Raw genomic sequence first — 25628 nt, 5'->3', positions numbered from 1 at the left:
GTCGTGATTTAATACAATGATGACAACCCTTTAAGACTCCCTTTCAAAATACACAAACGGTCACATTGTTCGTGTGGGCCCCTGTGTATTGGTATTTGTCATGGCGTCAATTAACCTCCTAGAACATGATGGAATCACAACAAACGCCGGAACAAGTTACGACTTTCTCCACACGTGCATTCCCCAGCTAGGGGCGCACGTGAACCCCACACGTGCATTCTGCACGGACCATCTTGTTGTAATACAGCTGAGCGGTCACCCAGGGAATCACTGCGGGCTCTACAGAATAGGATCGTTATGAAAAATGCCATTTCATTCCATAATTGACCTCTTGGCGTGCAAAATTCACTAAAAATGTTTACAAGTATAAATTTCGGGAGATAAAAATGAATCTAATTTTACTTGAAAGGTTGTTTTTAGGTGAATTTGAGTGGTTTTACTCGAAGTGACTGTTTAATACAGGGATAAACAGAAAGAGACCATTGGGACCACGACCGCTTACCAGAGGTGAAAAATGCAGTAACTAAAAATAAAGGGAATAAATTCGGATCTTCGACAACCGACCGCATAATACACGGTGCCCGCTAAATACGGTATCGCTTGATACATGTTCGACTGTGGTAAAATCATGTAGCTATGGGCGCACGTGCACTTCTCACGTGCATCCCGCACGCATCATCTTCTTGAAACAAACTATTGTTGGTATGAATCCACGTGCACTCAGCACGTGCATTCTATTCATTTTCGTATATTTTGCTACTGTAGTCACACCATTTTAACGATCACAGGAAGGGTCATTACTAGTAATTTCTGATATGCTGCATATATGTATTGCCGGAAGAACTTCCAAAAACTGAAGTGACAGTCCGGTAAGAAAAATTCAAGTACAAGGTGTTCTAAACAAAGGTGAAGTTGCTCCAAGCCGATGTAGAATAAAACGAGCTTAGTAACCGCCATGTAACCGCTTTTGTTAAAGCTGAATGTTATCGCTTCGGATGGAAGCTGCCAAATATTCCTGCTTTGATCCACGCCTCCGTGATAATTGCTTTTAGATCATGAGGACAAAGAAAGGCTACATACCCACAATTTATTGAGATTGACTAGAATACAGAGCAATTCGCTGTTTATATCATGAACGACTGAACAACAGTCCTGTGTTCTAAATGACCTGATTCACCCTCAGCTCTAACCTTTTTTCTACGATATCCATTATCTTTCATTCTCAGGATATAAATTGCTATAAATTGCATTTTTAGGAGATAACGAGGACAGAACAGTTAAACAAAGCAACTAGTATCATTTCAAGGCTTAATTAAAGCAACCGATCAAAACGTAGGAAAACTAAAGACAAAAAAAAATGTCATTTCTACAATACAGTTATTTTTTCTGCAACCGAAAGTTCTTCCACTTCTGACTGAACGATGTGGGCGTCAATTTCTTCGGATTGTTGATTTACACAAGTCATCAGTGATGTGATGGAGGCTCCTACTATCAGCACCACGCCCGCAGTATAAAATGGGATAGTGTAAGAGCCAAGCATGTCAGCCATGAGACCTATCAGAAAAACGTCATTCCATAAGCGCACTAGATAAAAATGAGTGGATTGTTTGTGGTGGGAGTTAAATAGAGACAGTCTCCAATCCATGACCTGTAATTGCAACATTAAATTCAACTTACCGACCGAAGGAGGTCCAACACTAGCGCTAATTCCTGCAAAAAGCATTATATAACCCCACGCATGGTTCACATTGTGATGTCCCACACATTCCAAGACAAGCAGAGACTGCTGCCCCGCCAGTGATCCATCCATGAGAGCAAATCCCATTAATGGTATCAGTATGGTCACAAATGACCTTGCTACAGGAATACTTATGATACATAGCCCACTGATGGTCATGCCCCCCTGATAAAGATAGAATCTATTGAAGTATGGCAAGTCTCCCAATTTGCAGAAAAGATGGCGACTGATAAAGGAAGCTACGGCCATGTAAGTGTATAACAAGGAAACACTTTCTCCGGACATCGCGAGTTCTTCTACGCAGTATTTTGCCTGGAGAACGAAAAAAATAAAGGGCCCATCAAAAGTTACTTCAGTCTTTATTCATGTTTCATATTTTGGATCGGATCGGAGCATCATGAAACTGGCATGGCGCTAATTTCATGATAAAATCAGTTCATCTGCGAACCATCCCCGTATATTTCTGAATGTTTCTATTTCGATCAGTCTTCCATCCCGAATTAATTTTTTCATCTACATGTCTATGCCTAACCGCCCACCCGTTTACTTGCTTATTTGCTGACTTTCTCTGTCTGCCTGCCTGCCGGACTGTCTCTGTCTGCTTGCCTGCCCGCCTGACTGTCTCTGTCAGCCCACATACCCGACTGTCTGCCTACATGTCCCACTGTCTCTGTCTCCTTGCCTGTCTGCCTGTCTGCCTGCCTACCGCCCGACAACCTGTCACCATGCCTACCTACGTGTTTTCCAACTGTCTGTCTCTCTGCACGTGTGTTCGTCTGTCTGTCTTACTGTCTTCCAGCAAACGTGATTACCTTAGTACCTCTTGCCTCCCTACCCGTCATGCCGTCTGCATGACCCGTTGTCTTTCCTTCAGGCAGAATGTCCAAATAACCGTTTGTCACTCTGTCTATCTGCCTGTCTGGTTTAAATTTCGCAGTAGAGAGTAACTTGACAACAACAAGTTTCTTTGCCCTCCTCTTGTCTTTATACCACGACTTTTATCTGCGCAACGGATCACCCTTCTTGTTTAGCTGTCTGTCGTCCCTTCTCAGTCTTACTATCTGTTTCGTTTATGTTTATCCGACAAGCATTTCTGACTACACAAACTTCCACATCTCCGTAAGTTTCTTTATTTCTCTCTCTACGCAAGGCGACTGTCTCGGCTAGGATGAAGTATCATAACGTGATAAGACTGCAATTCAGTATAGCCAGTCTGTCTATCAACCAAAACATCAAATTGATACTTACTATGTGTATAGTAGGAACATAATAACTAAAGTGAATGATCACAAATGAAGAAAACATAATCAGAAAATGACGATTTCTGAGGGGAGATGATGTTTTTGACTCTTCACGTTTTATTCCATGAGAATTGATGTCGCTGTTGTCTTCCTTAAATGTCTTAAGTGTCACGAACATAGTGGCACACAATCCGCATACAAAGTACAAGATGGCGTATCCTATCATTGCCCCTGGCCATCCAAACGTGTTTAATAACAATCGAGTGATTTGGGAGAAGACAAACATGCCAATAGCTGGCCCTGAAGCCACAATACCGACAGCTACTGAACGCCATTTCATGAAATGCTGCAGGATCACCAAAACGGATGTATTAAAAATCAATCCATGCCCAACACCAGACATTAAGCCAAATGTTAAAAACATCATCCACAGATCGGAACTCCATGAAGCAAAGATAAAACCAATAATTCCTAAGAGGGATCCCAGAATAGCGGCAAACCTGTAGCTATAACGATCATTGATGTGAGCAGATAATGGAGCTACGAGATAAGAGAGCCCCACGTACAATGTGCCAATCCATGCTGCAACGGAACGAAAAGGACGAACATCAGTTTATAGTAGAGTAATTGGAAAGAAACGCTAAACATTAAGAATTATTGTCGGCAATAGTGTTACCCTCACCAATACGCGAGGCGGCGAGGCGTACGAGGCATGCAAGACATGGTGCAAGGTGTGAAGACAAGTTATAGAAACAACTAAATTCACTGAAAAACCAACTGCAATGAACGTACGAGCAATAGTCCTTATGTTTTTTATGTTACCATAAAAAACCTAAGGATTTCTAGGTAACTAAAAGACCATTGCTATTTTTTCAACATAATATAAACTGTATTTTATCGTATTTTACGTAATCATGGTGAATTACAGCAGTTCCTGTCATATTCTACAAATTTCTCCTAATGCGAATGTAATAATAGCTGGCAATGAACTTAATTATCAAAAGAAGTTTTAATTATACACGATCGTATATGCATCATCAATGCTCCAAAATGCTCCAAAGTCGACAGCGGAAAAATTAAGAGCTTAACAAGCGACAAGGATGCTCGATTCCCACAACAAAGATTGAAAAAGAATAAGAGGATTGATTCTGCAAAAAAAACAACAACAACAACACCAGCTAAGGACACGACGAGCGATAGGAGAGAAAAATCCATCCAAGAAGGGGAGAGTAATTCGTTTGACCCAGGATCTTCCAATAAATATCAGCGGCCGTGACACAACGTCTCATGACGACTGTTATTCTGTATGCATTTTCTAGCTGCGGAACAATAACGAAATATAACATTTTTCATATATTTCCATGTGGAAAAAGGTTTTCATATAAATACACTTTGCGATGGCTCGCATGGCTAGCATACTTTGCATGCCTCGTCGGTTCGCCCTTTAAAACGACCCTGTGGGCACCTGAGGCACTGGGCGAGAGAGGATGGGTAAATGGTCTCTTGGCACTGGTTCAGTGTTGGCTGATGGATCTTGAATGTAAGTGCCTTTCACTTATTCTTTATTATTATTATTATTATTATTATTATTATTATTATTATTATCACTATTATTTTAGACGCGAAATCGATATTTTGTGTTCTTGCTAAGTACCTGTTTCTTCTCGAGTAGCTTCAAAAGCACACTTATGGACGCTAGGAGTAAACCATAACTGAATGCAATCCCCGAAACGAACAAGGAGAGAAAAGCTTCGAATTTCTCTGTACGTGCATTCCGCACGCATCATCTTGTTGAAAATTAAAACCACGTAGCTGTGGGCGCATATGCATTCTACCGCATCATCTTGATGAATGTTAGCGCCGTGTACAGATTTGTTTCTTTTTCGTAATTATTTTAAACGCGAAATTGATGTTACTCTTGTAACTTACCTGTTTCTTGTCGAGTACCTTCAAAAGCATCCATCAAGGACGGCAGAAGTAAACCATAACTGAAAGCAATCCCCGAAACCACAACAACGGATAACAGAGATGCCGCACAAACGAGCCACGATCGACAGCTATCTGGATGCCATCCGGAATTGTTCTCCAGCGTTTTCCATGGGCCCATATGGATCTGTGAATTGTGTCTTGTTTTACATTTCGACATCTTTGTATAGTGTACAGCGGTAGCTATAGAACACCAATTTAATCAATGTAAACAATAATGCCATACTTATTACACTTTTCGTCTCAAAACCAACTAATCCCAACAGGGAGAGCTGACCTCGTGTACTTTTCAGTTCCTCAATGCGCCAAGGTGTCAAGGTCTTAGTTATCAAGGTTATAGGTCCAAGGTCTTAGTTTTCGAGACACCCGATATTTTCCATTATTAAACCATTTTACCATATTAGGATAATGGAACGCAAAAAATGTGCCACGCTGTAAAACAAGGCAAAATCAGACGTCGTGAAACATGTCGTCACGGTCCAATTCTTAGAAACTTAGGCTAGACATGATTGGCATACATGATAATACTCTTATTGGTGCAAGCATACCCAATGCTGTGATCTGACAGGTGCGAGATACATACTCTACGCGGCGATCTGATGGGTGAGAGATACCTACCCTAATGCAGCGATCTGATTGGTGTGAGATACGTACCCTAATATGCTGCGATCTGATTGTTACGAGCAACATACCACTCGATACGCTAAAAAATAATTACTTTTAACAAAAAAAATTAATAAATAAAAAAGAAAACTAAAAACAGTACAAAATTAAGTACTTTCATCTTGGGTTGAAGAATCCTAAATGAGCAAATAAACGATATTTTGCGCAGAATCAATATATTATTTTTTCTGATGATTAATTGACGGCCATTTTGAAAATGTTCCAATCCAGGACACGTGATGTGATACGTCATACGTGTGTCTAGTAAAAGGGTCACGATAATACCTGAAACAACATCGCCCTCGCTTTCCAGCTGCTGTCGCAATTTACGAGCGGAAAAAAAGGATTTGTTCCATTCTGTTATCAGCCACCATTAAGAGAATATGAAATTCGAAATGGGATATCATTTCTCCCAAAAGGTGGAATAATCGAAACGCGACAGATCGACAGATTGTCAGAGCTACGGGTAAACTACACGCCATGCAGAACAGCTAATAAAAAAAATTTTTCCTCTCAGCCAATATCGAACCCAATATTTAAAGAAGTATTTTTTAGTTCAAGCCGAAAAGGATTTAACAAAAGTTTTTAGACGGTGTATATCACTTTGACCTCAGGCCCATCGATTCCGGAGCGAGCGTGACTTAGGTGCAAAGCGTTGTCGCATATTTTTGGAGGTCTTCATCTGGTTTCTTGAACGAAACTCTTCCTCCAGGTTGTGGCAACTTACAAGATTTATCTTTTTTGATGTTTTTCTTTTCTAACGGAGGCTAGTGAGAAGTACAAAGGTAGATTTCTCGTTGTTGTAACTTTTCCGACGCGTTTCGTCTCTAGCTGAGACTTCTTCTAGGAATGATTACAGCTAATATTGAAAAGCATACATACGCATTTGTGTGCCTAAGTTTAACTTGCTATGGAAGTGAACATTAACTGAAACATGCTATAAACGGACGTCACAAGAAACGCCTTGCGTGAGCGCCACACTCGAGTGTTGTTCGCCCAACATTAATATAACTGTACAATAGTTATTGCAGCTTTGAACCAAAATTTATATTTTCGTTCAAAATTCATAGCGACGATTCAATATTCGTGAGACACAAAATGGATTGTACGATGACTTACATCACTTACTCTGTGAAGAGTAAAGACGATTCCCAGGAAATAATTCTTAATTCGCAGCGTCTCGCGAAGAAGTCTCCTCAAGATCCTTACGAAGCCCGTATGATCCACATTCATTATCGTTACGTAAAATAGCGGTTTGTATGATTCTCAGGAAGCAGTGATATTTCCGGTTTACTTACTGGGCACACGTGCACTCCGCACGTGCATTCCGCACGTGCATTCATCATGAATCATCTTGTTGAAATGGGTGCATGCGCACTCCGAACATATCACCTTCCTGAAATTCTACTCTCCCGGAAATCGCGCGATTGATGACAGTTTCTCTGGTTTCGCCGCATTGTTTACTCTTCTGTCAAGCAGTTCACAATTAATCGCCCAACGGGTTGGAAAATAACCATTCCAGCCCTAAAAGCGCAAATTAGGAGCAGAAAACTATCATAACACTGACCATCGTGTTTGAGGAAAAAATGTAAATTTTGATTTCCCGTTACGAAGCCATAACATCTCCACATCACGAAAGAAATGTTAATGTTTTGATGTACTTTGGCTGACCTATGTTATTGATATTACGTATTAAAATTCCTGATAGGTATCTACCAACCTTCCGAATCTAATAGATTATAGTTTTCTAAGAGAGGTAAATGTTGGTGAGTACAACGCTCAAGCGCCATAAAGAGCATTGAGAGTTCAAACAAACAAAACCAAAAACTGATTGAATTTACATGTAAGATAAAGATCTGAAGCGTCTCGCGAAGAAGTCACGAAAGCCTTATAATTCACAGTCATTGTTGTTACGTAATATAGCGAATCGTATTTTTCAAAGGAAATACACCTACCTTGCGAGACCAAGATGTCACGGTAGTTATATACTTATAGATATATTTACGATAGTTTGATTGGGAACGTTCCGTGTGCTCTTTGAATAAAAAAAGAAAGAAATCCATCGCACTACTGGTAATTTAGCCAATTGAAAAAAAAATTGACCGGCTGCTACTGCGACTCGAAAAGACAACCTCAAAGAGATTTTCGACCGCTTTATGAGCTAAATATTTTCTCGTTAAAATTTCCCATGACATAATAAAATTAATGGGTTGTTACACATCTAAACGTTTCTGTTATAGAGACACTAGTAGAAACGGAAGGAACGCAACGATACCCAATTGACTGTGAGCAAATCCCTGCACGTTCATTCCGCACGATAAAATCATGTAGCCATAGGCACACGTGCACTCCACACGTGCATTCTGTTTTGTAAAACCATATAGCAACGGGTGCACTTGCACCCCGCCCTTGGATTACATTTCGGTAAGGTAGTTACTACACTTTTTACGACCACAGGCAGCCCAAGTGGACTTCGTTAAGGGTCATTATTAATAATTTCTAGTATGCTGAATATATGTATTGACCGAAAAACATTTAAAAAACTGAGTAGCAGTTTACTCAATATAAAAGTTTCGAGTAACGAGCGCACTCAACTAAGTTGAAGTTGCACAAAACCAACGAAGAATAAAATAAACTTTATCATCTACGCTCCCCTGTTTTTTACTGATGGCTGATAACGAAAATCTGTCTCAATGGCCAGTATAAAGCGATAACATGACGAATCAGTATAATGCAAGAAAGCAACAACATACGCTCAAGTCTTTAAAGGATGCGCAAGGATTGAAAAACGCTGCACGCCCGCAATTCTTTGTGATTCACAAGGATACCAAACAATTTGCCGTTTACATCATGGAAGACTGGACAAGAGATCCTGTGTTATAGATAAACTTACTCACCCTCAGCTCTACGTTCTATTCACGATTTCCACTACATTTACCCAATGAATCTTATTTTTAGAAGACAATGAGGACGGAAGCAACTAATATTATTTCAAAGCTTATTTATTTAAAGCAACCGATCAAAACGTAGGAAAACTAAAGACAAAAAAATAGCATTTCTACAATACAGTTATTTTTTCAGCGACCGTAAGTTCTTCCACTTCTGATGGAACGATGCAGGTGTCAATTTCTTCGGATTGTTGATTTACACAAGCCATAAGTGATGTGATGGAGGCCCCTACTATCAGCACCACACCCGTAGTATAAAATGGGATAGTGTAAGAGCCAAGTATGTCAGCCATAAGACCTATCAGAAAAACGTCATTCCATAAGTGCACTAGATAAAAATGAGTGGATTGTTTGTGGTGGGAGTTAAATAGAGACCATCTCCAATCCATGACCTGTAATTGCAACATTAAATTCAACTTACCGACTAAAGGAGGTCCAACACTAGCGCTAATCCCTACAAAAAGCATTATAGAACCCCACGCACGGTTCACATTGTGATGTCCCACACATTCCAATACAAGCAGAGACTGTTGCCCCGACATCGCTCCATCCATGAGTGCAAATCCCATTAATGGTATGAGTATAGAAATAAACGACCTTGCTGCAGGAATGCAAAGGACACATAGTCCACTGATGGTCATGCCCCCCTGATAAAGATAGAATCTATTGAAGTATGGCAAGTCTCCCAATTTGCAGAAAAGATGGCGACTGATAAAGGAAGCCACAGCCATGTAAGTGTATAATAAGGAGACATCTTTTTCGGACATATGGAGTTCTTCTACGCTGTGTTTTGCCTGGAAATATAAGATGTAAAGGTCTCATCAAAATTAACTGTCGCGGTTTATGATTTGCTTACCGCCCACCAGCTTGCCAATCTGCACGTCAGTTCCCCTATCTCGCTGCTTACCTACCCCACCTTTCTCTCTTTATAAGAGTCGTTTGTCCGTCTGTCCGTCTGTCCGTCTGTCCGTCTGTCTGACCGTCTGTCCGTCTTTCTGTCCATCTGCCTTTTCTTTGTCTTACAAAACCTCTAGAAACTCGGAAGCAAATCTTCTCCGGCCTTCTCTTTCTCGTTCGTTCTACCACTAAATCTCTCTTTCCACGGGGTTACTCTTCTGCATGTCTATCTTTCTGTCTTCTCTTTGTTTATTTTCTGTTTATGCGACAAGCTTTTCTGACTTCACAAACTTCCACATCTCTACAACTTTCTCAATTCTCTGTCTACCATTATGAGACGACGTCTCTTGGTTAGCTTGGATTATAATTATGCGATAAAGTGGCAATTTGAAGTATAGTTCTTCCGTTTACCAAACAAAAAAATAAGATTGATATATACTTACTATGTGTATAGCGGGAACAAAATAACTAAAGTGAACGATAACAAATGAAGAAAACATAATCAGAAAATGACGATTTCTGAGCAGAGATGATGTTTTTGGTTCTTCACGTTTTATTCCATGAGAATTGATGTCACTGTTGTCCTCCTTAAATGTCTTAAGTGTCACGAACACAGTGGCACACAATCCGCACATAAAGAACAAGATGGCGTAACCTATCATTGCCCCCGGCCATCCAAACGTGCTTAATAACAGTCGAGTGATTTGGGAGAAGACAAACATGCCAATAGCTGGCCCTGAAGCCACAATACCGACAGCTACTGAACGCCATTTCACGAAATGCTGCAGGATCACCAAAACAGAAGTATTGAAAATCAATCCATGCCCAATACCAGACATTAAACCAAATGTTAAATACATCATCCACAGATCGGAACTCCATGAAGCAAAGATGAAACCAATAATTCCTAAGAGGGATCCCAGAATGGCAGCAAGCCTGTAGCTAAAACGATCGTTAATGTAAGAAGACAGAGGGGCGACGAGAAAAGAGAATCCCACGTACAATGTACCAATCCATGCTGCAACGTAAAGTGACGTAAGTTAGTTTATAGGAGAGCAAATAAAAGGAGACGCCAAACATTAAAAAGTGTTGTAGGTACATGGGGCACTGGGCGACGGAGAATGAGTTGATCATCTGTGCGCAGATGGATCTTGATTGTAAATGCCTAGCACATCCCTTTTTTCTAGACGCGAAATCGTTGTTTTAATTCATTGTTACTTACCTGTTTGTTGTCGAGTAGCTTCAAAGGCAAACATCAAGGACGGCAGGAGTAAACCATAACTGAATGCAATCCCCGCGACAACAACAACAGATAACAAAGACGCCGCACAAACAAGCCACGATCGACAGCTATCCGGATGCCATCTTGGTTTGTTTTCCAGCGCTTTCCATACGTCTATGCGGATCTGTTGACTGTGTCTTGTCACACCCTTAGACATCTTTGCATAGTGCACAGTGATAGCTCTAAAACACCATCAAGTGTAATTCAGTAAAGAATAACATCGAAAACATTACACCTTTTGTCTTAAATCTAATCCCGACAAAGAGAAACGACCTCAGGTATCTTCTAGTTTATCAATGCGCCAGGTACCGTTTTCAAGGTCTTAATTCTTGAGGTCTTCGGTCCTAAGTCTAGTCTTCGAAACACCTGATATTTTCTAGTGCGCCATCTTATCAAAATTTCATCAGGGTATGTATGGTAATCGGATTTTTTTAGTTTACCTTCTAAAACAACAAACTCTCAAGCGCTTCAGATCTTTTAGCAATAAAAAACAATTACAAATGGTTTTGCTTGTGTTGTCTTCGTCTTCCGCGCTTGTCTTATGCTCAGATGAAGTCGTAGGCTAAAATACTTGAAAGAGAAGTTTGGGGTAATAAATCCTTTAATCGTTGGTTTAATATATGATAGGAACGGACACTCGCATTTTCCTCACCCTTGCGTGGCTATGGAAAAATACAACATTTCCGCCCGCAAGATACGTTAAACCATTGAGGAAGGTGTATTTCTGTTTGTAAAGGAGCACATGAACATTCTCTATCTTAAATTGAATGCTGTCTCGCGAACTAAATTTTGCTCTATTGTTCGCCTAACATTAGTATAACAATAGAAGACGTAAGTTCTATTAACATTCTAGATTCACAGCCACGATTCAACATTCACGATTCGAGAGTGTTGAAAATCAGTAGAGAAGAGTGAAGACAAGTCCTGAGGAATCAGTGTTTCTTGATTGGTCCGAAGTCTAGTCACCTCAAATCTCTTGTGAATGGAAATTTTGATGAATATCTGCTCTCTCGAAAGCCGAGCGATCGATGCCAGTTTAGTTTCACTTCATTGTTCGCTCTGTCAAGCAGTTCATAGTTAATCGCCCAAACGGGTTGGAAACTAACCTTCCCAGCCGAAAAGCGCGGATTAGAGGCAGAAACCTATCACTACACTGGCCATCGTGTTCAAAGTAAAATAAGTTTACAAAACTATGACACAAAGGGTGCGTTTCTTTAAAAAAATCCAAATCCGGATTCTTGAATCCAAAAACGGATTTTGCGTTTCTTTAATAAAATCCGAAAATGGATTTTGAATCTATAGAATCCACACTCCGAGTGGATTCATTAGATCAAATCTAAATCCGGATTTTTAGGATTCATGATCCGTGCGTTTCTTTATTGCACGGATACAAAAAGCAGTACGTTTGGCAAGCGGTCGTCTTCTTAAAATCCGCCACATTCCCGCCATTTTGTTGTAAATATTAGCTGCTGCCGGCCATGGCGAATAAACAAGGTGAGTTTTTTTGTGTAGTTTCACCGAAATTTTCCGTCCTGTACGTATTTTTATAAATTTTCCGGATGTTTGATGCGTCTTGGCATCTTTTATTTCTATCTACAGGACAATATTGGACGCACAGTTTATCTGCAGGTGAATATCCAGAATATCAGTGGAACGAAAGCCACGTTCAACCGGGCATTCAACCTTATCTTCCTCAGTTCATGTTTCCACCACCGCAGGCATCACAGTTCAGCCATGAAACAGTCAGATCAGTATCACCTCAGCCTGGTCCAAGTTTTTCTTCTTTGGAAACAGCTGCAGCCACGTTCAGTCAGTCGCGTGAAGGCACCGAAGGCGAATCGAGAGCTCTTGTACGCTGGTCTAGAGCTGATGTGCTGTTGTTAATTTCCTGCCATGTCGAACGCAGAGAACGATTTAAAGATATAAACAAAAAGAACAAGTCCCTGTGGGAAGAAATCAGCGAAGAATTAAAGAAGAACGGAGTGTTCTTTAATGCCAAGGCGTGTGAGACGAAATTGAAAAATCTGAAGAGAAGTTATGTTGCTTGTGTTGATCACAACAAAGTCAGCGGAAATGACCGAAAGAAATGCAACTTCTATGAGGAACTTCACGAAATATTTTCGAAAGATGATGCCATCGCTCCAAAAACATTGTGCAGCAACATTGATGGTAAACGGAGCAAAGATGCAGTCAAGAGTGTTAAAAATTCCAGTTCCACATTGAGTTCCACAGGTAGTGACACAGAGGAGCCTGTGGTTACAAAAGCAAAGAAAAAGAAGTTACCAGAGCGGAAGAAAAGAGAAGACCTCGTTGGGCTCTTTAAGGAATTTACACAAGACGGGAAAGAGGAAGAAAAGGAAAAGATTAAAAAGTTTGAAAATATGCACAATGAACGCATGGCACTCATCGGCCGATTTTTGAATGTTTTTGAAAAATCATTGAACAAAGAGTAACCTTGATTCCATAATTTTTTATTGTGTTGCAGAACATGGGATTATTTGACCACAAACATGAACATAGATACAGTAAACCTGAGTTTGTTGTCAGTATTGAGTTATCTAAAAGTTTATTATATCATACATGTTAACAGTATTATTGCAAGTTGTATGTTTTTTTTTATCACATACATACAAGGAACTACAACAGCAACATTAGGTGAGAGGGCCTAACTAAACTGGTTTTGATATTATTTATATCCTTTACTTTTTTTAGCCTGATTCTCAGATGCTTCAGATCACTTGTGTCACGCACTTCCTCCTTTCTGTGCGTGACACAAGCAACCTGGACTGTCAGAGTATTAGGCTGTTACATTTGTGTTGAAAGTTTACATTTCAAGCAACACCATAAATGTTTCAGGTAGTATAAAGTGATCCATGTACATGGCTCTACTATTTTCTTATATACTTTTAAAAACAAATAAAATATTGATATTTATAGCAAAAAGACTTATACAGTATAAACTTTATGAATGACATACACCACCTATGAAAGAAGTGTTCATGAAAACACCACAGTACAAAAGGTATCAATACATAAACCACTTATAAATGCTAGGTTTATGGGATCAGTCTCATTATCATGTTTCTCTTATCAACTGCTCCTACACCTGGTGGAAAGATGTCATCATCATTGTCATCATTGTCATCATCATCATTAGAGTCATCTAAAGAATCATCGATGTCATCTTCAATAATGCAAATGTTGTGTAAGATGCAAGAGGATACAATAATTTCCGGTATGTCCTCAATTTTGTCAACATCCATCATTGTTTTTAGCTTCCTAAACCTGTTCTTAAAAAGCCCTATGGACCTCTCAACCACCATTCTGGTGGAACTGTGGGCAGTATTGTAACGTCTTTGTTGAGCAGTCAAACGTCCGTTGTCTCGAAATGGGGTCAACAGCCACCTCTTCAAGGGATATGCTGCGTCTCCCAAAATGTGGGAGTTTCCAGGAAAATAATTGTCTGGGTTCACTTCAACTTCTCGGCAGATCGGAGAATTACGAAACACGCGAGCATCGTGTACTGAACCAGGGTAACCACAGAAAACATCGGTTATGAATAAATCCGGGTCACAAATGACTTGTAGTTGGACGGAAAAGAAACCTTTGCGATTTATGTATTGTTCATGATTGTTATGTGGTGCTTTGATTGGTATGTGGGTGCCATCAATAGCCCCCAAAACACCCGGGCCGGAAAACCCTTTTTCTCTTCAAAGGCCTCCATCACCGCTTGGGCTTTTAGACCAGTTGGAAACTTGATAAACTCATCCATTAAGTTCCTCACTATTGCTTTGCAAACTCGTCTGTAGACTCTGTACGCAGTTGCCCTGCAAACATCAAATCGATCGGCAACAGAGCGTAAACATTCTGGATTCCCAAGAATCCACAGCGTAATAAGGATTTGCTTTCTTAACTCGACCGGTGGTCTTCCTCTATCGCCGGTGTATTGAGGTAAGTCGCCGTGGACCGAAAGCAAATGTTCGAGAACTGTAACTGTATGCCGTGACATGCGGAAGTGACTTCCGAAGTCCTCCGGTATGTAACTAGGTACGGTTATTTCGTAAAAATTCTTTGTGCGAACGTGTTCTTTTCGGACGAGCTGTCCGGCCGCCAAAAGGAATAAAACTGCTTCGTCATCGGCTCCTAAAAGAACCTGTTGTTGTTCAAGGTCATCGGCAAGGACTTCTTCGAACAGTTCAAACATCAAACCAAAACTTTCCGCCATTTTGAAAACTCCCCCCAAAACACGCGAACTGCATGCTGGGGTCGTTACGGCTAATTGAAAAAAAAATCCATTTTCGGATTTTTCGTGTCTTTAAAAATAACGAATCCGCATGATCTCGGATTAAGAATCCAATCTTGGATTTTTTTAAAGAAACGCACCCAAAGTGTTGTCGGTATATTGATATCCTTTTGAATGTTATTACCGGCTTTATAATATTATACCTAAATTACTAATAGAAGTATATACCTGCCTTCCGATCGAAATGGGAGAATTGCTTAAATTATCATTTTATAAGAAAGGTAAATGTTGGTGAGTACAGCGCTCAAGTGCCATAGAGAGTATTGACAGTTCAAACAAACAAAACCAAAAACTGAGTGAATTCAAATGTAAGTTAAAGACCCGCAGCGTCTCGCGAAGTAGTCTCCTCAAGATCCACGCGAAAGTCTTAAAATATTATATTATGTTATTTAATATAGCAAGTCGTATGACTCCAGAGAAACGCCACACACCTAGCTTACGAGACCAAGAACGCCCATATAAGAGATCTCATTGTAGTTCGAATGGATATATTTACACTAACTTCTGATAGTTTGAATTGAGCGCGCTCTGTGTAATGACTAAATCAAAAAAGTAAAAAAAAAAAAAACAATCGCACTGCTGGTAATTTGATCAATTGAAAAGTGACCAGTAACTACTGAGGCACGAAAAGACAACCTCAAAAAGATTTTCGTCCGCTTTATGAATTATTTACACCCGTAAAATGGAGAGAATAATGGATTATTACTTACCTAAACTTTTCTTGTCTACATATACGTGGTTAAATTAAATAGGAGTGGATCAAACGTAACGATACACTCTTGACTGCGAGCGAATCGATATCGATATTTTCAGCGCGTGTAACGCAACAATAACATAGCCGCATCGATTTCTGGTCAAACCTGTAGAAACCGAAAAATTTAACTGGTTGCCACTGAGGCACGAAAATAGAACCTCAAAAAGATTTTCGTCCGCTTTATGAATTAAATAAACCCATGAAATGAAGAGAATAATGGATTGTTACCTACCTAAACTTTTCATGGATACATATACTTGGCTAAATTAAATAGAAATGGAAGGAAACGTAAAGATATATTCTTGACTGCGAGCGAATCGATACCGATATTTTCAGCGCGTGTAACGCAACAATAACAAAGCCGCATCGTTTTCTTGGCCAAACCTGTTACTGAGAAACTGCTATTGAAAGGTGTGACCAACTGATGTGCGACGTTTACGCCTTTTATATGCTGTTTATGCTTTTTTTAAAAGATTCAGAACACCGTGCAAAACTATTAAGGGATTGTTACTTACCTAAACGATTAAAATGTATTAAATGGATAAAATTGGATGAACCGTAAAAAATGTTGATTGAATGCCAGGCGGTGAATTTCCGGTGCACGTGTAATACAGGAACAATAAAAGTCATTCGAAACAAAGAAAAAAACTTCAAATCGCAAATTCGCCGTGTCAGCAACAGTAACGACAACAAAAGTTCCAAATATGATTTCCTTTATTTTCATTTTTATGGAGAATACTCATCGAAATTTAGCACGATTACTAGAGGTTTTTTGATTTCCCATTCAAAGGTCACTTTGTTTGCGTTGGAGTCCTTAGGTGGCGACATCTGTCAATACGTCATCCAATTAGTTAACACGCAATGGGATTGTTTAAAACACCTGATCACCTAAAATTTAAAGGTTTTTTTAAAAATATTTTTCATTTGTATTTTCCCGACAAGGAAAGAGTATGTCCACATGTTTAACATCAAAGAGGGCAAAGAAAAGGAAACCAAAAATCAAGAAAGCCACCAACGACTGTTTTTGCGTATCTTGAGAGAAAACATTTCCGATGTCAATTGGCCGCGCTCGGAAATAAACCAGATCAAAAACAAACAAATTTGTAGATACATCTATAAACAGGTAATCTTCCTCAGTACCTGTGCTGTTAAACACGTTCATTGTTTCTACAGCACAGTAACTTTTTGTTCGACCAAAAGTTCTTTGACTTCGGATTAGAACACGATCAGTTTCTTTGGGTCGTTGCTTTTTAGACACGTCATTACCTACGTAATCGTAGCACCTGTTATTTGCACCCCAGCCGCAGTGAATTATGGGATACGGTATGATCCATATGTTTATTGGCCTCCAAACCTGTGACAAAATAAGGTAATTTGGTATTATCATCTGAATTAATAACGTAAATTGGCCACCATTGAGAGTTTCAAAGCTGATATTTCGAGCGTTAGTCCTTCATCAGAACGAATTCGTTTTGTGTCTGTGGAGAGTTCCCCCCGGCCTAGAATGTGGAAAAGATGACGACCGACGAAAGCTCCTACGGCCATATATGTGTATAACGTGGAAACCTGTTTTTCGGATATTTGAAGGTCTTGTAAACAGTGTTTTGCCTGAAGAACAATAGCATGAATTTATTTATTTATTTATTTATTAATTTATTTACTTGCGACATCTTGACAGGTCGTCTCAGGTTAGCAAGCGCTTTAAAGCTGGGAACTACGTTCCCTTCTCGATCGAGGTGTATGGGTTTTTTTAACTTCCACTGCCAACTAGTACAGAGAAGAGACAGGAGACGGCGCCTACGGCTCATCGTCCTTATCCGAGAAAACTAGAAGGTCTAACCAGTTTACGGATGTCATAACAAAGGCATTGGCGCTGGCACATTCTCCTCAGTTATATTAAGACCCCGAGCGTTAGTTCGGTCCGGAGGCTTGAACCCTCGACTTCCCGCACGGCAACCGGCGCTCTATAGCTACAATATGGGCAAGAAAGCGTAATTACAACGTTGCAAGCACAACGTAAGCAAGCGAAGTTAGACGGGGAAATGCTTTAAAAAGTAATCAAATTGTTACCCGTTTCCATTCACGATTTGTATTTTTGGGTAAGGCATACCACAAAAAAAACCAAGTAAGCCACCACGTAAATTTTTTATCTCCTGGTAAATCCAGTGGATCGTGGGGCTTCCTTCTGCTACTTTGTCTATTTTTTTGTCTACTTTTTCTTGCTATTCTGATTAAATGCAGTGTGTTAATCAGTCTTATTTCCGTTAAGTTTTCATCCCTATAACGAGTAGATTCCATGTTACCGTACGCGTGCTTCTGTTCAGTAATACATCAGAGATGAAGTAAAAATGTGGTAAGGACCAAAACGTCAGTGGCACATGAGGCGCAGCTAAGTGCATTTTTCATTGGTAATCTTATCATATTCCATGTTGGTGCGGGTCTGTTCAGTCTGTGATCTATTACTGAACAGACCCACGCCAACATGGAATCTATTTGTTTTACATCAGAATAAATAAGGAAAAAATTGCCAGTCTATGCGTCTCTCCTCCAATAGATCATGAGTGAGAATAAATCAATGTTCTTCTATCTGCGTGTCTGTAAAACATGTACTTAGTCGGGACTATTGCTGTTCCACCTACATGCAGCTTTGTCTTGCTCTATTTCCCCTCTACGAAGTACGAGTCTTTAATAAAGCTATCATGGGACAGTTTGTGGTCAAGGGGAACGAACCAGCGTTGACAGTCGGCTCAAAACTGAACCCATTCTAATGCGACAGAGTAGGTACAAATGAGTCGCTTAATGAACGGATGCAAAACTAAATATATGTCCTTAGCTTCTGCCGGACTTTCCGTGATCTTGCTTTTCTCCTCCAAGGAGTTCGAGGAGAAAAGTGGCATCTAAAAAACCTTAAGATTTTTCTCAAACAGACTCACTTGACCAGATAACTCGAAATATTTTTCGTTTCCCTCGAGAGATCGAGTTCGCGGGGTCCTACAGTACATGTCACGTGCTCTAGTTCCTTCACAGTTGGCAGTGTACAATGGCTTAAAAAAATCTCATAATTCAGAAACTGAAAGCTAACTGGGTAAATGGATTTTGTCGTAAACTACCGGCATGTTTTCGATACTTTTGAGTCTGTAGAGTACGTTGATAAGGAAGAACAATAAGGTTTACTGGTTTCGCGTCAACACTTTTCCGTGTCAAAATTGGCAACCTTTGCTTGACATTCTGCCGACTTATGTTTAAGAAATGAACTTACATGAAAGGAGCCTCAGTGAATTCAACTCGGTCTCAAAGATGCTGTTTTCCCTTGCCTCATTTCACGGTACTTGAACCACTGAATAAATTTTTTACTGATAGATAACAAAAATAGCGTGCCAGGTGCTTAAAAATTACTATCAAACTGGTTTGTTTTTTAATTTGCGGTAATCAGCCGGATCGATGCCGATTTGGAAATCTTCTCCTTCAGAACGGTCACATTGTTATGTTGAAGGGTAATTTGAACTATGTTCCATAAAACTTGTTGTGATGTTTAAATCAGTTAAAAATTGCACATGAGTGTTGCTATTGAAAAAACGACCTGAACACCTTCTTTCAACTTTAGCTGTCTAGGCAAAATTTACATTTTGCCTAGACAGCTGTTCTTTCTGTGTGGTCAGTATTTATATCATCAGCTGTTAATTGTAGCGGAAGGTCTGTTTGGTTTTCCTCTTAGAAAGAACGTTATATTTCTTCAGTTCATTTTTTCTTGTGGCTTGCAAAATTTGTCTCACAACGGCGCTTATTGCATAACAATTCGAGAAGCCTGACCTAACGGATGAGTTCTTATTTTCCTTGTCCGCAATGGTGTCGATATAATGCAATAATACTGCAATAATCTACTGATTATTGCAGTAGCCATAATGAAAGCAAGTCCATAGATTTCACGGAGTAACAATTCTCATGCTCCACGAGTAAGAGACTCTACTCTCAGTAAGAAAAAGCTGATCATGTTCACGCTGGCCCATGCCAGCCATTTTGAAACGAATCAATGTCAAGAAGGAAAGTTTCTAAAGAAACTGTGGTGCTACGTTGGTGGGAGAGTATATTATAGCAGGTAATTTAGTGTTAACAACTGAGTTGAAACCGTCAGAGCGCTGGACGAGGGGCTAACGCTCAAAACGTCAGCCTTTTAACTTGTTAAGATGGCCAATTTACGTTTTCAACTCAGTTGTTAACACTAAATTTCCTGCTAATATCAAGAATCCTTCTTTTACGACCACTGCGCACCACATTTGCATCGTTGCAGATAAGACATCAAAAAAGATATGAAAGCGATATTCGCAGTAATAAATCAGGAATGTGTCATAATCTCGGACCTGGGCGAATCCCCTGGGGGAATTTTCGCGGCAACAGCTCATTTTGGGGCTCGTTTTTCATGTTATTTCCATATTTTGTTTACATCGCGCACTTTACAAAATTCACAGGTGGAAGCTCTTTGCTTAAGGAAAGATTATTGCTCATAGAAAAATCAAAAGGGGAAGAAAGTCCTCTGTAAAAAAAAAACAAACAAAAACAGGCCCATAGATGAAAGAAAGAGTACCATAGAAAAAAAGTCCTTTGTGAAAGCTTCTAGTACTGGCGGAGCCTCACGCTGGCGTCCAGATTTCGAACAAAGAAGTCGCCATCAACCAAAATTTGCCATACATAATGATAATCAAAGTGCTCTGTGAGCAAACTCGTGAATTGACACATGATTTTTGAGATTATGTTTAATGTTATCTGGTTTAGGGAATTTTGTGGTTGATTGTCATCTAGAGTACGAGCAGTAGTTCAGTGTTCGCTAATGTAACAAAGAAACAAAGTAACGTTGGGACAAGAAGGCATTACAATTGAAATGATCATGCTATTACATTTAACAAGGTGGATGATGTAATGTGTTTTAAACGTCTATCATTTTTGTTTCTGGCTCAAAAGAAAAGGTTGGAAGTAAATGTGGGTGAAAAGTGAAATTTACTGTCTTTCGTTGTAAATATTAGAAAGTCAAGGCAATACTGTCTTAATGAAAACATTAACGATTCCCTCTTTATCAAATGAGACAAACGGGAACGAGTTTTGAGTGATATAACTAAGCCAAGCCTGCCACCGTCATTTTAGGAAAGCACACTCCGACATCCGTCAGAAGGAGGTCATCTCGGGTAGATTTCCGATTACGAAATCCGAGCTCGCCCGATGTTGTCTTCGTGATGAAGGCCCTACACGTGCTTCGTTTTCGCTCATGACTTCGTATTAGGCGTAAGATAGTGCTTTTTTTTTTGTTGCTTACCTTCATTACAGACTCCACAAAATTTTTGCGATGCCTCCTTTTCACGGATGACCGATTATAACTACAACATAGTAACACCTCCACGAAATCTGTCAAAAGGAGGATTTTAAAACACCGGAAATGGAGAGGAAAGATAAATGATACGGTCGATTGACTCCCAGACAATTGAATGGTCCAAACTAGCAAAGGCGGGAAATTTGTCATCATGCGAGATATCAAAGTATCTGTTTGCTCACTCAATTCGTATTCAGCGTTCGGCCGTATTCCAATCGATAATTTCGCTTTCTGAACAAAATTTCCAATTCTATGATGGCACGTAAATTAACTTGTCAAGAAGTGAGTTCATTGTTTGAGAGAAAGTTGTCTGAAAGGTGAGGTCTCTCCTGAAGTCTACTATGAAAAAGAATTCGCGCAGGATGAAAAAAAAGAAAGTAGACTATAAAAGGCTGCCAGTATCTCAGAAGAAAAATCCTTTCACTGGACGTGTAGGGGAAAGAGGAAACAACATGAAAAGGGGGTATAACGTCAGCTTAAACGATATAGAACGCCAGCCTGCCAAACAGCCGAAACTCGCACACATCAAGAATGCCAACTCAAGCGCTGAGGCTCAAATAAACATAAACCCATAAAAAAATTCAAACGCCAATCAAACTGTAAAGGCAAGCACCCCTTACACACCAAACACGACCACATGCATCACCAACACCGCAAACGCAAACACCATCTCCTCCATTAACACAACCTCGAGCACGACCAGCACTGCAAACACATGCATCATCCTTACAGTAAACGCGACAACGAACACAAACCTGGCCCAGCAAAATAAAAAAGATGGTGAAGTAGAATTTGTAAAGACCTCTCACAGAAGCGCCTCAAAGGCCGGTAAATTCCATCTCTCGGAACAGGACATTAGCACCACTTCAACTGGAGACTGGCTCACCGACCACTCAGTCTGTTCTGAGGGAACAGTTCCCTCACGCAAGAGGATTGGAAAATACAACTTTGGGGCCTATTTTTAATTTTTCTGTTCAAAAAGGCCAATTTTCATAAATCCTGAATACTGGCAGCCATCATTGGGTGTTGGTATCTACTGTAGGATGCTACACTCCTTCTGTAGTTTATCTGTACGACAGCCTGTTTTCGGGAAGAATTGCAGCCCTCGTGCAGAAACAGATTGCATCAATTATATACGACGAAGGAACCAGTTTTAAGGTCATTGTACCAAATGTGCAACACCAGAACAATTCCGATGACTGTGGAGTTTATGCTATTGCTTTTCTGGTTTCGCTACTACATGGCCTCAATCCTTCTAATCTGACATTTGACAGGAAGCTGATAAGACAACATCTTTTAAAGAGCCTGGAGAGTGGATCATTCGACCTCTTTCCCCTCTCTAAAGTACCCGAGTGTCGAGACAGGAGGCCACTTTTTGTTCAAGAGGTCTCGGTAATGTGCGAGTGTAGAATGCCGAGGGAAGAGTCAGACTCGAAGTCTCCTTCTCGTTGTGTGAAATTTTGTAGCTGCAAGGAGTTTTTTCACAGGAAATGCATTTCAACAATTATTTTGGAAGATTCAAGTGCAAACTGGCGTTGTCCAAACTGCGAAAGAGCCCTTAAGCAGGAAGAGAAAAATAACCATTAATTTAACATGTAGTATTAAAAACTGATTCTCAGAACTTCCCATTAATTGTTTATTAAGATAATCGTCGAAGTGAAATATATATGTGTAGTAATTTTTTATCTATGTAGAAGTCAGCTAAAAGAATTTTTCAAATGTATTCATGAGAAACTGTTTCTTATAGATCTTTCCCTAAGTACGCTCTTGCGTTTAGAATTGAAAATCCTCATCTAAATATTGTAAAAAATATTATCGTAGAATATTTTCAATGATGATCATGGCACAACGCAGATAGAGAAAATATAATAGGTGAGACAAATCACGGATTATCCTTGTCGACAAAAGTAATATCGCCTGCTTTATTATATTCAAACTTAATCTCCGTCCAATCGAGGTAATGTACAATTTTTTTTATCAATTACCATATTAGAAATAACAATATATCGTAACTGCGTTAAATTTATTTCATCAGAAATCCAGAAAATTTCCGGTGTTTTAAAATCTCCTTTTGACAGATTTCGTGAAGATGTCATTACGTTGTAGTTGTGATCGGCCATCCGTGAAAAGTAGGCGTCAAATGTATTTTGTGGAATCTGTCATATAGGTTAGCAACGGAAAAAAATGCAAATATCTTAACGCTAATACAAAGTCATGAGCGAAAACGAAGTAAGTGTTCCTTTCTACTCTAATTTGCGGCTCTAAAATGCGAAATAGGGCCTTCATGAAAACATCGGGCGAGCTCGGATTTCGTAATAAGATATCTACCCGAGATGACCTCTGGTGTTGTAACATCCTCCTTTTGATAGATTTCGTGGAGGTGTTACTATGTTGTAGTTGTAATCGGCCATCCGTGAAAAGGAGGCATCGCAAAAATTTATTGGTGTCTGTAATATAGGTAAGCAACGGAAAAAAAATGCAAATATCTTAAGGCTAATACGAAGTCATGAGCGAAAACGAAGCACGTGTTCGTTTCTACTCTGTTTTGCGGGTCTAATATGCTAAATAGGGCCTTCATCACGAAGACAACATCGGGCGAGCTCGGATTTCGTAATCGGAAATCTACCCGAGATGACCTCCTTCTGACGGATGTCGGAGTGTGCTTTCCGTCTTTAGATCTCCGCCTGGGTAGATTTAAGTCACGTGCTAGGCAACGTATAATCAATAACAAGATAGAATTTCATTTCAGGCCTATTTATCAATTTTGTGGTGTGTAATTTTCGCATTTTAGTACGTTGTATATATGTTGAATCTTCAAATTGTCTTGAAACTTACAAGAAATTTGTTCTTTAAAAATTCACTGAAAATCGGTAGCTAAAATTGTTTGTCTAAGTGTTATTTGATTTTCGTGTTAACTTGTTATTTAGTCAGTCGCCGGCATCTTTTGTTGCTTCACACAGGAAAAACACATGCGACGAAACGTAATGATCAATTTTGTCCTCAATCTCACGCTATAACAGAAAAAGCTTTTGAACATCTGTAAACTCCGAGCGCTTCGCAGTAAGTGATATTTTCAATGAATCTTCGGATTGTTTTCAAGTTCAAGGATTGTAAATTACAATTTTATGAAAACCGAAGGTTGTTGTTATTTCAGTGTGAATCCTTGAATGCTTGCCAGTCGCTGGCGCCGCTTGTTGAAACTAAAACGAAAAAAAAACTCTTTTAAGATTATCATTGGCTTCTTTTTCACCCCACCACTATTCTTAGCAACAAAGGTCGCCATTTCGTCTGTTTATTGCTCGCCAAAAACTATCAAATGTACTCAAAAGCCTAAAATCTAAAAAAAGTTTACAGGAATCGACCAATCGAGCGAGCGAGCGAGCGAATGCTATTCCCCACATCGTACCTATAACTCGCTCTTGCGCATGCGCGCAATTCACGAGTTAAAAACGAGGTTTCCTTTTCTTTACATAAGTACCAGCCTTAATACAAAAAACATTACCGATCGCCTCGAATGGTAATTTTGAAAGATGTCTGTCTATTTGTTGTCTTGCTCCTCAGCACATTTTGCGGTTTTTCCATTTTTTCCGAGGGTTTTGCCTTTGCCTTTGGCAACTTTACTCATTAATGTGTCGGCCTCCTTAACGTTCCTATGAGCAATCGAGATAAAAAAACGTTTCTGCAACGGGTTTCTTTTCCCGGGAAATCTTGATCCATCGTCATTGTTGCCAGGAGGTCCCGTTGTCCTATTGGTTTGCGGTTTCAAGAGGTGCGATAATCTCCTGGCGTGGCGCGAGTTGTTTGCAAACCTTTATGAGCTAAAATCTCGCATTTGATTTTAAGAGGAATACAACCACTTTGAGCGAATTTATAGGGTATATCGATTTGACCGATTTTCGTCAAATTTCGCCACAACATTTCAGAAATAATGACAAACAAAAGTGCGTCGGGAAATTTTGATATTTGAAATATTTGTCCCGTGATGTCCATTTACGCAATGAGCCTCGCATATTTTTAGCTACTCCAACTATAGATGTCGATATCTAGAAAACCAATCAGAATATCAAAAAAGCTTGGTACACTTTTGTTGATTGATGCCTTGTGAATAAGACTGTGCAGCCATTTTGCTCGTGCTGCGGCATCCGATACCCGATAAATTCAATAGAAGAATCTGCGGTCCTTTCACGCCTTACCGGCTCTGACACTTCCCTAAAAGAAAAGTCGTTTAAATTATTATTTTTATCGTAATCTGCAGTTCTTTCTTTACATGACTCGTTTTTAGGTTTTAGAGCAGATCACTACGCCTGATAAACTAAGGAGGCAGTTTGAGTGCAGGAAAGGTGCAAGCTCAGTTGATGTTTCCACAGGGTCCATGTGTCCTTAACATGTATCAACGCGATATTCTGTCACGGCATCATAAAATAAGTGTCCATTAATACGGAACACGGTCTCCAGCA

At 39.7% G+C, this 25628-nt stretch overlaps 3 protein-coding genes across 9 annotated transcripts; 1 reads left to right on the top strand and 2 right to left on the bottom strand.

The window, feature by feature from the left end:
- Positions 1 to 1073: 1073 nt before the first annotated feature.
- LOC113681117 (monocarboxylate transporter 13) lies at positions 1074 to 6896 on the bottom strand. 4 transcript variants are annotated; one of them, XM_089192281.1, is made up of 5 exons: positions 6748 to 6896; positions 4909 to 5148; positions 2987 to 3561; positions 1678 to 2050; positions 1074 to 1554 (listed from the first exon to the last, which is right to left on the bottom strand). In XM_089192281.1, exons 2-5 carry the CDS (start codon positions 5123 to 5125, stop codon positions 1367 to 1369), a joined length of 1353 nt encoding a protein of 450 aa, XP_089048407.1. In that variant the 5' UTR covers positions 5126 to 5148; positions 6748 to 6896; the 3' UTR covers positions 1074 to 1366. The 4 variants fall into 4 exon arrangements, with proteins under 4 accessions (XP_089048407.1, XP_089048409.1, XP_089048405.1 ...); XM_089192283.1 differs by having other exon boundaries at positions 6757 to 6880; XM_089192279.1 differs by having other exon boundaries at positions 1074 to 2050; positions 6748 to 6889.
- Positions 6897 to 8619: 1723 nt separating this feature from the next.
- LOC113681118 (monocarboxylate transporter 10) lies at positions 8620 to 19141 on the bottom strand. 4 transcript variants are annotated; one of them, XM_027198190.2, is made up of 5 exons: positions 15769 to 15993; positions 10696 to 10937; positions 9917 to 10491; positions 8998 to 9370; positions 8620 to 8874 (listed from the first exon to the last, which is right to left on the bottom strand). In XM_027198190.2, the coding sequence occupies exons 2-5, from the start codon at positions 10910 to 10912 to the stop codon at positions 8687 to 8689; spliced, it is 1353 nt and encodes a 450-aa protein (XP_027053991.2). In that variant the 5' UTR covers positions 10913 to 10937; positions 15769 to 15993; the 3' UTR covers positions 8620 to 8686. The 4 variants fall into 4 exon arrangements, with proteins under 4 accessions (XP_027053991.2, XP_089048403.1, XP_089048402.1 ...); XM_089192277.1 differs by lacking the exon at positions 15769 to 15993 and adding an exon at positions 19072 to 19141 and having other exon boundaries at positions 8620 to 9370; XM_089192276.1 differs by lacking the exon at positions 15769 to 15993 and adding an exon at positions 16045 to 16272 and having other exon boundaries at positions 8620 to 9370.
- On the top strand, positions 11957 to 13695 carry LOC149035730 (uncharacterized). Its single transcript, XM_089192278.1, has 2 exons — positions 11957 to 12249; positions 12355 to 13695. Exons 1-2 carry the CDS (start codon positions 12234 to 12236, stop codon positions 13206 to 13208), a joined length of 870 nt encoding a protein of 289 aa, XP_089048404.1. The 5' UTR covers positions 11957 to 12233; the 3' UTR covers positions 13209 to 13695.
- Positions 19142 to 25628: the final 6487 nt, after the last annotated feature.

This window comes from Pocillopora damicornis, chromosome 13 (genome assembly GCF_964200805.1).
Source record: "Pocillopora damicornis chromosome 13, jaPocDami1.2, whole genome shotgun sequence".
NCBI lineage: Eukaryota > Metazoa > Cnidaria > Anthozoa > Scleractinia > Pocilloporidae > Pocillopora > Pocillopora damicornis.
The sequence above is the reverse complement of the archived record's forward strand: the minus strand, read 5'-3'. Positions and strand labels throughout refer to the sequence as shown.